Below are 14,374 nucleotides of genomic sequence, written 5' to 3' on the forward strand. Positions count from 1 at the left end.
GTAGAAATATCTACTTACTGAGCTCACGACAAACATATTTACCAGAAAGTTTTAAACAGATGACTGAGGCAGATTTGAAATGGTATCAGCTGTCTCCCTGCCAGAGCTGGCATGCTTGTTTATCTCGCGCCTTGAATCTGTCTAAATGAGACAAATGAAGGCGAGCCTGCTCCAGTGAACAAACTAAACGGGGAGAAATGAGCCTGTATGCACTGTTATTCTGAAATACCCATTGTCCTCATCTAGTAATTAGAGAGGAAATGAATAACTGGAAATCAGGAAATTAGGAATTGTAAAGCGCTCCCTGGCAAATACAAAGTAGGTGTTTTCAGTGATGTTTTTGCTAATAATTAGCAAATGCTCTGGACAGATGCCTAAATTAGTGCCTCAAACTCTCGACTGCTGCATGATCCACTCTATTAAAAGTATTTAAGGGGAGCTAAATGATCACCTGAGGGTCATTTTCACCAGGACATCAGCAGGCCTGTTCACACGGATAGAAACAGAATCTGTCACCAACAATTCTATTTCCGCTATTGTGTCTTCTGACAAAGGTTTTTAACTGTGCTTTTGGTCCCTTTTTTCAGTCGTTGTATTGCATTGTAGTAGTCTGATTATTAGTCTGTCTGACCCACCGATGGATGTATACATCTCCAAGACCTTTAAGACCTTTATGAAAGTTCTTAATATGCCATCACCGCCTTAATACCAGACATCTCAAAGCCAGTATGGCTCTCTCAGTGTGGCTAGAAGTATTTTTTTTTTTATTGTGAATCAGAGAGGAGTAGAGTGACGGGGTTCAGGTGAGAACAGTTGGCTCTGAGAGACACTGCTTATATTAAACACCGGTGCCATTTCCTCTGTACTTTTAATCTGATTATACTAGCATCTGCTTGTTCATAAATGGGGCAGGCGCCCAATTTGCCATCACCGCAGTCCACCGAAAAAAGTGGTGAGAAAGGTGGTTGTAGAGTTCATCTTCAGTTAAGTTTTACTTAAGCAGGGATTTATGATGGCACAACTTTCATATAGATAAGGTAACATTAACCTTGCATTAATGCATTATGGAAGAATACAGAAAAGAAACTGGCAACTTTTATGGTTAAGTACTAATGCCAGGTGTATTGTTTTAATTGCTCCTTCGTTCTAAATAGGGTTTAGTTTGCTTACAATAAACGTCTATGGGTTTATGATATCCTGGTTATTTACACCACATTTAAAGGTACAGTAAATTATTTTTGGCCACTAGGAGGCACAAAAGCTCCAAAACACAATAAAAGAAAGCTCGCTCTGAGCTAACAGAGGTTTATCAAATGTTCATGGCTAACCTTAACCATGGCTAACTGTCTGCTTTTAAGCAAATCGTATCATTGGCTGCTTGAATCAGAGACACACAAAGCTGAAGAGAGAGCTCTGCAACAGGTCCGTTTATTATGGCTCTCAGCAAACAGTTTTCCTTCTTACACATCTAGTGGACACAGAACAACACGAGCATCCTATTGGAGTCTAGTTTCTGATCGATATAAGTCCAATACTTAATTGTTTTTTGCTCTGGTTTGATCCTCCAGCTCCAGAGAAAAGTACGTGACTCTTTAGCTGTAGATGTTCAGCTCTATTTAGCAGCCACTCGTTTGCTGTGCCTCGTGTTTTGTGCCGGGAGAGTAACATTCTGTGCCCTCAGTTTGTCTAGCCTTGTTAGCTAGCTGTCTGCAGGTTTATACAAAGCGTGGTTGGTTGGTTGGTTTGACTGCCTGTCAAGTATTTCTCAATATCAGGAAAGAAAACCCAAAGTATCCCAATGAAAATGTTGTTCTTGCCATTTTCGAATTGTCTAGCTGTTAAAGCTGGCACTGTAACGGTGACATGCTGTGACATGTGATGACCAACAAAACCTTAGGCCTCACCTCGCTTTTCCAGCTCACATTTAAGTATCTCTGACTCTCCAGCTTTTACATTTTCTCCTTTTAAAAAGGACAAAATGTTCCCATTTCTCTGCGCAAACAAATTTCTGCAGTATGCATTGTTGTGCTTTTGTGAGATAATATTTAGTGTGGACTCAGTGATGGGTTTTTGTAAATGCAGCACAGTCTCCAGTGTCTAATTATGTAATATTCACCTCAGCCTCTCATGAGGTAATATAACTTATTGATATCCCAAATTGTAAAGCTGAGGTCTCTCTTAAATCGCTGGAGAGGAATAAAAGCTTCCTTAAAAAGTTGTTACATGTAATTGTGTGTGTGCGTGCATGTGTGCATGTGTTGGCAACCTTGAGCCTAAGTGTCTTCCACAATAAGCTTATCGCCATGCAGCCACCAAGCAGAATTCTGTTGCCATGCCTCCACTCAGTCGCACTCAATCATCCTAAGGTCTATAAAAAGATGTGGGTATCCTGGGAGACGTGAATCTTGCCTCAGCTTTCACTCTCGCTGTTTTTTTTTCTTTCTTTCTGAGCTTTTCCATCTCACAACACTTCGTCCTTCTAACTCCTCTCCCCCTCTTTTCCCTGACTCCAAACACTCTTCCCCATCTTACCTCTCTTTCCTTCCCTTCACCTTTTTCTTTCTCAGTCTCTCTTCCCTCCTCCAAGAGGTCCCAGCAGTGATGATGAAGGTGCTCAATATCAGGGGAAATCCTCGCAGGGTGTCTGTAGCCTCCTCTCATTTATCTTTCTGTGCCTGAGCGTCCATTCAGTCAGTGAAATATCCTGGATTTTAGCCACTGTGAATACTTTCTCAGTATCTTCTTTTTGTTTTTTTTCTTTTAGCCGACTTGCTCGGCAGGTACTTCTCCTACCACAGGATCCTGTTTAATGTATAAGTGCAGTGTGTATTACACAGCTGAGAACTTGAAATGAATCCCCTTTTTCAGCCTGCCACGTTACAGTCGTGTGCGTCTGCATTAGTAATATTCCTCCGTTAATAAGCCCACCTTGTGTTCGAAAAAATAAAACATGCACCGCTCGATATTATTACAAAAGGTTGCATCACGAAACTGACTTGGTGTTGTGTGCCAGCTGAGTGAAGTCAGGGCATGCTATAGTCTGCTGTGGAGGGGCAGTTTACCCTCAGAGGAAAGAAGAAAGGCGAACAGGCTCTGGGGAATCTCGGGTTAGCACACACACACACACACACACACACACACACACACACACACACACACACACACACACACACACACACACACACACACACACACACACACACACACACACAAACAAACACAGACTCCTCTCTTTACTGGCCCACCTGCCAGATACTTCACACCCTTCTTTGCAATCTGAGCAGAGTCCGTGTACCATTTGCTTTGGGGTGGAGGTGAATTTGTTAGCATTAAAGGATACTCTACTTAAAATGAGGTACGAGATGTATTCTGTACTTTACCGTTTCCTTATCTGAACGGGATCAGTTGACATAAATGTTTGAATAAAACTCCCTTTAACGTGGCATCTTTTTTTGTTTTTACTTATTCATAAGCATAAAAGCAGAAGCTGCTTTCCTTTCACCCTTAACAGTATTTCTCACTTACAGCAGTGAGACTGTCGGGGAATATTTTTAGAGTTGCTGTGGGAAGGAAAAGGCCTGCTATTACCACAGTTGACGGTAACATCTCTGCTTCTCTCTGGCACGTTATTGTGCAATTTTTCACTGCTTTGCCACAGCCAACGATGGCATGTAGCACAGAAACACACACACACACACACACCTTCCCTCCCCCCCTAGGGATGACGCTTTCTCCTCTTGCCAGATTTAGTCAGCAGAGCTTGCTGACACTGACTGTAGCACCGGGGTTTCCTAATTACTAGTTTTCAGCAGTTTCAGTCTCACCCTTTGCTCGTGCTCCTTCCGTCTTCCTACCCCTCGTTTTTTACCTGAGTTGCATCTGTTATGTCTTTTAGATTTTGTTATTCACCAGCTTCCTACAGTGTGCAGAGGCAGCAGCGTGCTTGAAAAGGCTGCACTGCGTCGTTATGTACGTCAGAGGTGGAGAAGAAAACATCCACCACATGATGTAGATGCCTATACGTGTAGTCGTGCTCCCTCGTTGCCATGTTTAATATACACGGTATGATGTGTTGATGTTGGTGGTGGGGGGGAAGGAAGTGTGAGTGTCATGGCAACAGCTTTCCCTGCTTTCACCTGGATATGGTAGCAGTGATAGTTCCTCTTTGTGCATACATTCAAACTGATGCACTTTCACTTGCTTGTGCTGAGTATGCACTGCCAAGGGGGCCATTAAATTAAATGTATATGGGAGGACAGTAACGTATTCCTCTGATGAATGAAACATTAACACGTCTCCCCGGGGGTGTGTTTAATGAAGGTGTCATGTGCTGCTCTTTTTTTGTTTCCGCCAGATCCCACATCTCGCTGAGGGTGTTCGTATTCATGGAGAGAAGGTCACCGAGGCGCTGAGGCCTTTCCACGACCGCATGGAGGCCTGCTTCAAGCAACTGCGGGAGAAGGTGGAGAAACAGTACGGAGTAAAGAGTTTGGTGAGAGCCTTTTTTCTGTACTTAAGCTTCTTTTCTTTGTTTAGCTCGTTGTGCTAATTCTGACGGGCACAAAAGGAATTTCTTTTATTTTTCTGGTGTTTCCTACTTCAAATGCCACCGCAGTATGAGCGCTACTAGCACATCCAAATAAAATTAAGACGTGTGCTGAAATGACAAAGCAGCGTCGTATAGGTTGCACACAAACAAGTCAACAGCAACTGAGAAGAACTCTGCTTCCTGTCTTGGATCTGTATTCCAGTGTGACGAAGCACCGCCAAATAAATCAAGCAACATAATTAGCACAACAGCTAACAGTATTCGATGCCATTTCTGAGACCAAATGGAAAGACTTAAATCATACTTAACGACAAATTCCTAAATTTAGATTCCTCTGCACTCAGACTATGTACTGTATGTCACACTGGGGCTTTTTCTTTAAGCTTAAGTCAGCATGTGGGGGGGGGGGGGGGGGGGGACTGCCTCGCATGTCTCTCCTCCTTTGCAGATTTAATTGTTGCTTGGCCAAGCTTTTCCTTCAATCTCGCCTGAGGTAAAGGGACGTTCGCTCAATTTAAAGGGAGAGGTTGGTGACCTTTAAAAACGAGAGAAAAAAGCCCATCACTTTCCGGGGTGTGTTAATAAGGTTATCCTATCAGATGTGCGATGGCCCCTTTCTTCGCTTGAAAAGACTCTTTAAATGCAGAGGGGGTTCATTGTCAGAGCTACTTTTACCAGATTTTTCTTCCGGCAGGTTCCAGCTGAAATTAGTACCACGATATTTCTTTTTTTCTTTCCTCCTCAATTTTTGTTCAATTATGTTGCCACATATGGAGCTCTATGGAGTACATCGGCTTCACATGAAATTGCACACGGTCTTCACACTACCAGTTTTCTATAATTCACGACCAACTATATATTTTGAGTTGTAATAGCACCTGGAACATTTTAATGCTGCATTAAAAGTATTTTCCAGTCTGGAGCACTCAACCTGCAGCTCAACTGTGCAAAGTATAATCTCTGCTCGCTCGTGATCAAACTCAGCTAGAACAAGAATAAAGATGCATAGATCATTTCAAAGTAATCAGAAACTTTTAGGCTGAATTCTTTTTGTGTTTCTCTTCCTCTGTGGGTTCAGCCGACCGCAGACGAGCGGCGCGGCCCTCGTCCTCACTCCATGGTGCGATCCTTCACCATGCCCTCCTCCCAGAGACCGCTGTCCGTCACATCAGTCACCTCCATCTCCTCGGACAACTCGCCCTCCAGGCCTGGCTCAGATGGGTAACACCGGCTTCTTTTGTCAACTTCACTCTGAACAAAGCTATTTTTTGTAGTACTGACTATTTAAGTTGTTGAAGGAGAGAAGAGAAAAGAAGACCAAACATTTTTCTTAAATTGTTTTTTCTACAAGCTCACAGTACAAACAGAATTCAGCCAAAACGTTACTTGAAAAACTTTTTTTAAAGTGTTGTGTAGTTCTTACATGTAGTTTACTACTGATGAAGGACTAGTTCATTAGGTTCTCTAGCATGAGTCAGCATATTATTTAAAGTACAAAATTAGTTGATGAAGTTTTGATGACTTGTGTTTGTTTGCACTTTCCCTTTATTTGATTTTATTTCTTATTTATATTCAGCTTTGCTCTAGAGCCTCTTTTGCCAAAGAAGCTGCACACCAAGTCTCAGGACAAACTGGACCGGGACGAACCTGAGAGGGACCGCAAGGAGAAAAAGAAGGAGAAGAGGAACAGTAAGCACCAGGAGGTCTTTGACAAAGAGATGAAGACAACGGAAATCCCTCTGCAGCCAGCCGAAGCTGTCATACTCTCAGAGACGGTACTTCTAAACTTTTTCGATTTCCCGTTTTGTTCTTTTCTCTTCTCCATCCTGAAGTAGCTCTGCAGTCTTTGTTTCTTTTAGTTTTGTTGTTGTATTTTTTTTTCCCATTCATTTGCTCTCTTTAACCATTCCCGTTCTCTTATAGCTGTATTGAACTCTCTCACCTTCAAAATTGGAATGAAATTTGCTGTAAATAAAAAGATAAACGTCAGGAAGCTGTTAATGGAAAGAAAATGACATGAACATTTGGGCTGACAGGTAATCCTTTGATCTTCTGATGCAACCGTTGCGCTAAATCTTCCACTTGCACACAAGAAATCAAACAGTATACAAAATCAATGTGCAACAGCACAGACAGAGACCCCTGTGTTTTGTAGTGTTATTCTGGAGTTAGATTTTCTTGTCTTTCATGTCAGAAAGTCTCAAGAAACCACAAGACGTATCTCGAGCCGGATCTGCAGGCTCTCTGTCGTATTTTCTCCTCTCTTCAAGTCTTCGATTTGGTTTTTATTTTCTTCTCTTGCTCGTCTTCTCTGCTCTACATCGCGAGGCTCACAATTTTACCAGTCATCTCCCCTAATTCTCTTTTTTCTGCACATACTGTATATTTATCTTCCCCCTCTCTCTGCTGTGCTCATGCCCCTCTTGACCGCCGCTGTATCCATTACAGCACAGAGGTATCACTGTGCTCTGCATGCCCGCTGGGAATGCTCCTTGGCTAACAGCGTTACGATAAGGACAGGAAAAGAATCCAAAGGAAGCCCCCAGCGATGGTGGAGCTGTCTGGCTCGTGATGGAAGCCTCATGCCTCAAGGGTCAAGAGTAGAGGACCAAGGAGTCTGTGGTGATCACCAAACAGTTGCAGGATACAGAAGTAGCATTTGAAAGAATAATTGGGACCACCAAAAAAAAATCAAGAAATTGCTTTTTCATGCTCAATATAAATTTCTGTTTTTACATCCTGGAGAAAAATTACATCCCTGGATGAAGTGTGTTATTTTCAGTGTCTCCCTGATGCCTGAGTTTGGCCAATTACAAAGTTGTTTGTTAATGTAGCCTACAGTGCGGAATAGCCCCGAGGACATATATTTTCATATTAAAATTCCAGCCATAATAAAGTGGGGAAAACACGGTCTTGCATGCAAACAATTATTTGTAACCACAAATAAGATACTGCAACCCAACGAGCACATTTATCCAAATGGTTTCTCCTCTAGGAATACAAACAGCGGCCTTAATATGAGTGTGAATACACACACAGCGGTCCCAAAGGACACGTGAAACTAATGTTCCCCTTTAAATGATCTTTTATTGATCTTTTGTTATATTTCATCAGTCTCAACTCATTTACCACACTGTAGATGTTCTCAGTTCTGTTTTATTGACTTGTTTGATTTGAGTTGTTTTACTTTGAGCACTCTGTAATGACTCCCATCACTTTCTTCTCCATCATGACACAGATCAGCCCTCTGCGGCCTCAAAGACCACGGAGTCAAGTTCTCAACCAGATGGGAGGAGACCGTCGTCTCTCGGTGTCCCCTGGACCTGCTTCCTCCAACTCCTCCTCCTCATCGGCACCTCCACCCATCACTCCAAGGAGCAAGGCCTCCTTTAGCCTACTCACTCTTTCCAGTAAGAGCCATCTTACTTTACTCTCAATGCAACTTAACATCATCACCTTTAAAGTTGCTTCAGTTTGTTGAACTTATTAGACGAGACTTGCACACATTTACACATCCAGTAGTTACGGAGCAACATTATCGTGTGGAGTCGTGTTTCTGGCCACATAGCGAACACAAGTCCAATTTTCACTCTTATTTTAGCTCTGTGTTTGGGCTCCACTGTGGTCTTTGCTGATTCCTGAAGTCGACTCTGGCTTTTTAACTGCTAAATGCTCCACAATGTTCATCAGCTAGTTTCTAATGTGTCTGTCTGGCATTTACTGCTGTGTATGGTGGATTTTTAGAGTTGAAAACAGCTGCCTGTTGCAGCCTTATATGACATTATGGGAACAGGTACATTAACAGTAAATTTGCAACTGAAACTCTGTGTAGAGCTCCATAAAGTGCAGACTGAGCTGATAATTCTCTTTAGGTCCATCACTGAGAGACCCCTTTGACATCGTCACTCTGTTTCCACATCGTCATTTGACACATTTCTATTTTAAAATATCAGTCACGGCCACTTTAAGATCCACTGACTAGTGTTTCACAGCTTCACCAGAGCAGTAATGTTGCTCTCCGAAATTAAATTTCTCATCTTTTGTCCTCGATTTTTTTTTTAAAAACATATAATTAGTCTCAGTTAAGAGAATTCAGCAGAAATGAGCTCTGTGACCTGTTCTGGGTCCCAGCAGTTAAGAAATACTGACGCGGTTTGATGATGAATGTGAGCTGATGAGCGCCCTCTTGCACAGGTCTGGAGCTGAACGGGATGGGCTGCTCTGACAAGGGTGAAACCCCTCCTCCGCTGCCGGTGAAAGGCAGCACAGCTGATTACGGCAACCTGCTAGATAATCAAGACTTGACGAGTCCCTCGACGCCTCCACCACCTCCTCCACATCAAAGAGTAGGTGTTTTAATTAGGGCTGAGAGCAGCTCCTTAATGATGCATGGCACTTGTAATGAAACAAGCGACCGCTACACACACTTGACATTTGGGTCAACCTCCTCCACTCTCCCCCCAACTCTTGTACGTCCCCTGTTAATGTGCGTGCGTCGATGTGCGTGCGCACGTACATTTTACGCTCGCGCTTGGGCTGCATTTGTCCGTCATTTTGTAATGTGTGTCACAGAGGAGTGTGGGCATCAGTCAGATAGCAGCGAGGGCTTACACCCGGCCGTCCAACCCTGCTGTTATTTATACTCATCCTCCCCCTTCCCCCCAGCCGGCCCGGTGCTCAGACGTGATTGATTGGATGATTACTTTACCTCTCGCATCCATCAGAAGCCCTCCTGCTGTTAATCAGCGGCTCGTCTCTCCACACTCGCCGACTTCTACTCCCGCCATCCTCTCACCATCGCCATTCCGTTAACTAATCTTATTTATCCGCTGTCACGGGCTTTGGACAGGCAGTAAAACAGAGCATGGGCGCACAGTGTGCCAGTAGACTGACAGTAATATAGTGAGAGCAGATGTTCGCAGACTGAGTGACAGCCATTCCTCATTTACAGTCTGAGACGGAGGCAGAGGTGAGGTCGGCAACGAGCGTTGCTCCTTGTGTCGTGTCTTTGTTGAATAGTCAGGTGTTTGCAGGGAGGGCAAGCAGGTGGAGAGAAGGGCTTAAACAACTGACACCTTTTCTATCAAAACTGAATAGACATCACCTTCCATTTATCTCAAGGCAACAGAAAATCTCCAGTCCTGAATTTTTATCCACCAAAATATGAGTATATCCATAAAAATATTAATAGTAAGACTTCTGGATGAAAACACGTTAGGTTTTTCAGCTAATAAGTGTGTCATCTACTATTAATTGATCAGAAAACATTAGTATTTGTAGATTTTGCTTTTGGTTATCAGTCGGCACTCTGATCATTTAACCATTAATATAATAATAATTACGTCCAAATTCCTACCCCTTCTTATCTTAAATTGCGCAGTGAGTATTTCTTACAGAAAGATGCAGCACATTTCCTATGAAGCTGCACGACTTCAACTTTCTAACAATGTCACTGCCTCATCTGTGTGAGGAAATGGACTTTTAAGTTACATTAAATTGAATTGTCTTTTGAATAGCTCTGCGTCCATCTCCACACCCGCTACTGTTGATTGTATTATTCCCAAAGTCCCAGTCGCTTCCCAACGTGCTGTATATCACAATAAACAGCAGAACTTACCCTTTCGGATGATGTCTGTCGTTTCTCTGTGACAAAAAGTTTCAATGTTTTTAAATCACAGCTGACTTCTGTGCATTATCTCCAGCGTAGGGCCGACATTACATCCCACTTTGTATGAAATAAATAATAATAATAATGTATTTGTTTAACGATACCTCTGCTGACAATATTTAATGGCGTGATACATGTAAAAACAGCAATTTTATTAGACCTTTTTTTTTTTTTTTTTTTTTTAATCCTTGCTATTAAGGCTAATATGAAAAAAACAATATAAAGTATCAGCAAATCAAATGATGAAAGATTTTTAACAGCCTCGACTGTCCTGAAAATAACACGATATAGCAGGAATGGTTAGCCCCAATAATTACCGAGATTTAAGCTTAAAAGTGAAGGTAGCTAAATACCCTGAAAATAGCAGAGGGTTCGTAGGGTTTAATGCAGTGAACATCTGTAATAGATGTTGTGTACGCTGATCATATCATAAGTGACTGATAGCAGATTTTAATCTTGTGTTTCGAAGTTCAATGGAAAGTTGTCTTGACTTTAAGAAGAAATGAGATTTCAGGGTCGCTGTTTTTGTTTTTGTCTGTTTGCAGCACATTCCACCACCTCTGCCCAGCAAGACCCCTCCGCCACCTCCTCCCAAGACCACCAGGAAGCAGGCCTCCATCGATTCAGGAATTGTACAGTAAACAAAGAAGCTGACAGTAGGACCAAACGACACACTGACAACACAACAAAAAAACAACATCAGCCGTAACTATTCCCCCCAGACAAGTGGCCCTTTTTACCCACACATTCCTCGCCCGCTGTCCTAGCTTGACAAGATGAATACCTCACTGCAGCCCACCCACTCTTATCATCTTATTTTTTTTTTATTTTATTTTTTTATCATTACTTTTTCTCCCCTTATTCTTTTGCCTTCTGTTTGACGATGATGCACACTGCAACAGGGAGCACGTTGCGCAGATGAGTAGTCACTGAATCTGTAGACGCTGTCGACGACCGACACCGTGCCACTTCCGGATTTTATCATGACGTGAAATTGTGCTCAGACAGATAAGCTTGGACCAACAACTAGTACCGATACACTCTCAACTGTATGAGAGCAAATAGCTCACTAAAGCATAATTTCTGTCTCCTTTATTCATATTCCCACTATGTACAGAGGTTTGTATATATGATTTTTATTTTATTTCAGGGTTTTTTTTGTATGTTATTTGATCATGACTCTTTTTGTATTAACGTATCATTAGATTAAGTGGCATTTATATGAAACAAAAAAAAGGGCTTGTAGGTTTTGAATTGACAGGGACTTTACCGAGTTGGTATGTGATAAACCTATCATGGATTTTATTGGTAAAATTTTGGAGTGCACATACAACTAACTCCTATCGCATTATCATTGTTCCGAACCTGTCCTAGATTGCTGTAACCTTGGATTTCTATAATATTGACTGTTCCCAATTCACTACTGACATGACTTCTGAATAAACTTTCAAATGTATGTATTTAAAAAAAAAGAAAAAAGAGCCTTTTCCTCATTATTTCTGTCTTCAGCAAGAGATGCTGAAAATAGATGCGAGTGTTTGCACATTTCAGAAACCCAAACAAACAGCCAATCTGTATGTGTTTCTTCCCTTCAACGGAACACAGGAACGAAGCTTTCCGCCCGCTTGATTGACAGCCGTCACAACAGACACTTCGGTATCAACACGCAGGAGTGGTGTGTTATCAGGACATGTTACGCCATGGAATTATATATACGCCGATGCAATGTCATTTACATAATGTGTCTGCTCACCAAGTGATCGCTTCTCCTTTCAAAATTGAATGCGTGAATCTGGAATGTGACCCATATTTGAAGAACAGTGGAGCAGCATTGACGAGCAAACAAACCACAGATGCCAGCTTTGTCCTGCTTCATACCATCTCGAATTTGGGACTGCTGAAGGTCATACTGAAGTTTCTCCATTTATAAAACTGTGGTTTTTCCACACTGTTGCAGCTCAATAACACAACTTGCAAATAAGTTCAATTATTTTTTTATTATAATGTTTAACTTTGTCTGACAGGTTTTTATTTTCTCCCAGCTTTCTGTGCGCAACGCATTTAATGTATTATGACTGCAAAATTATGGAGTTTGAACCATTAAGTCAGTTTATAATCATCTGTTGCACTGCAGCTTTAAATGAAATTACACTTTAATTAGGTTAGTAATATGCGCATTACTCTGGTTGCCGGTGGAACAACGTGGCCAATACAAAGTTTTGTGACAACGTTTGAGGCATTCAGATTTTAAGAAATAGTCTTTATTCATAATTTTATAGAACAAATGATGAAGGGTGGTGTTTTAGGTATCTTATGAATATATGAGTCATCCTCCTTCCCATATCAAGACAGCACTCACTTCACCGAGTCTTCTAACTTCTTATCAACATTGAACATATTTTGAGTACCTATGTTTCTCTCCATTTCCACTTGTACACTTGTGCTCTAGCGGCTCAAAGCTGCTGTAAATTTGTGCTGTCGTGCCTTCATTTTCTGAACCGTCCTTTGCACATCGGGTAAGTGCACACAGACGCCCCGCTGTGTGTACCATAAAACCAGCTCGTGGGACCTTTTTGAAGTGTTTGCCCCAGGTGGCTCATATTCCACTGCTCTCCTATTCTGCTGACACTTTGTGAGTGGGTGTCTGCCTGAGGAGAAATACTCAAAACCGTAGCCTCTGTTGTTTGAAGGTGTTTTTATCTGAAGGAAGTTGGGGTTTATAAAGCTTTCTCGTCCTAATTAGAACACTGAATGACATCTTTTCCCTTAGAGTTTTACTTGGGGAAAAGCAGTCATAGGAGACCTCTTGTAGCACCACTAGCTCACGGGTTGTTTCAACGTATCTTGTCAGACTATAAAAAGTCTCATTAATATGTGGGTAGTTCACCCACTATCAAAATGCAGAATCCTATGCGGCTTCCTAATGGTTCAGCAATAAACAAAAGTAAATAATTTGAATTGTGTATTTAATCCTCAACGGATCCTGTTGAGGATCCCAGTCCTAAAGGGCTCGAAATATTCATAACAGTAGTAAAGCTTTAAAAAAAAGTATTATTATTAAACTTATACATTGATAGTCATCTGCAATCTACTCCATGTCCTTTCTTGCTTCCTGCAACACTCAAACAAACTCCGTTTTCCCTTTTCTCATATGTGTGCTTGGCCAAACAGTAAAATCCATTTAATCCTGGTGCCGTTGTTGTGTATATGTTACCAGTACAAGATCTAGTGCGAGGTATGTGCATCTCATTTGACCACATACCAGCTGTCGACATGACAAATTGCTCCCCAAACACAGAAAGAAATAGACAAAATAATATTCAATAAAAATGCACCTTTTGCTATGATGCCCGTGTTATTTTCTCTCATGATTTTCTATGGTTCTGAATCTTTTGTCATTCTTTCCTCCATTTCATCTCAAATACGTGACTCTCTTTCAGGACCATTTCCAACACTGCCATACTCTGCTTACAATAACAAAAACAAGATGGTGTTCATTGAAGCCTTTTTGCCAGTGCTGATGCGTGCCCGACCCACTACATGGTAAACCTGAACGTCAAACCGCTGAAATGTAGAGTTACAATTGATTCCATACAGCTGAAGGAGAGTATAGGCCACTAACTTAACAACCGCCTCTTATTACCGATCCATAGATACAAGCCAAACTGCAGAGTGCTTCAGTGTTGGCCAGTGAGCTGCTAAACAACATAAAGGCAGCCACTAATAACATTAACAATGGCTCAATTCTATTTAAGTAACCCAGTAAGTCGTGACAGCGAGCTGGCATCCAGCAGCCTGAAACTGTAGCAGCTAATTACAATTCAGCCAGCATTTTATTTTTGACACCTGTGCTCTCTCTTCTGCGACAGAACGTCTTCTGTGAATAAGGCCTAAAAAGAATGTATTCACCCCACCCAAACCTTGACAGCGACACGCCGCCACTTATCCGTGGTTGCATAATTACGCAGTTAAACAGAGATCGCCTGTGGAGTCGAGGTCCGACAGGGGACTTTAGGTTAAATAGTAACACTTAATTTGGAGAATCCAACAGCTTTGTGGATATCCTGGCCAAGACTAAACTATAAAGACAAACTAACTAACAAATCTGCCACAAGGTTACTGGAAACTTACAATCAGAGAAGGGATACGGGAACATT

The 14,374-nt window shown here is 41.9% G+C and overlaps 2 protein-coding genes across 3 annotated transcripts in view; both read left to right on the top strand.

Annotated features, from left to right (window-relative positions):
• dock1 (dedicator of cytokinesis 1) overlaps positions 1 to 13,547 on the top strand; it is a 173,354-nt gene extending 159,807 nt beyond the window's left edge. For both annotated transcript variants that reach the window (XM_069713097.1, XM_069713099.1), the window contains exons 47-52: positions 4,355 to 4,492; positions 5,628 to 5,770; positions 6,126 to 6,324; positions 7,788 to 7,959; positions 8,744 to 8,895; positions 10,763 to 13,547. In XM_069713097.1, coding sequence (XP_069569198.1) covers positions 4,355 to 4,492; positions 5,628 to 5,770; positions 6,126 to 6,324; positions 7,788 to 7,959; positions 8,744 to 8,895; positions 10,763 to 10,858 — 900 coding nt within the window. In that variant the 3' untranslated portion in view covers positions 10,859 to 13,547. The remainder of the gene's footprint in view (positions 1 to 4,354; positions 4,493 to 5,627; positions 5,771 to 6,125; positions 6,325 to 7,787; positions 7,960 to 8,743; positions 8,896 to 10,762) is intronic.
• The window catches only part of entpd1 (ectonucleoside triphosphate diphosphohydrolase 1), a 185,760-nt gene that overhangs the window by 55,304 nt on the left and 116,082 nt on the right, over positions 1 to 14,374 (top strand). The window lies entirely within an intron of this gene.

This window comes from Brachyistius frenatus, unplaced genomic scaffold, assembly GCF_029030835.1.
Source record: "Brachyistius frenatus isolate BFR_SWC_R1_liver_20210118 unplaced genomic scaffold, ASM2903083v1 Contig_115, whole genome shotgun sequence".
NCBI lineage: Eukaryota > Metazoa > Chordata > Actinopteri > Embiotocidae > Brachyistius > Brachyistius frenatus.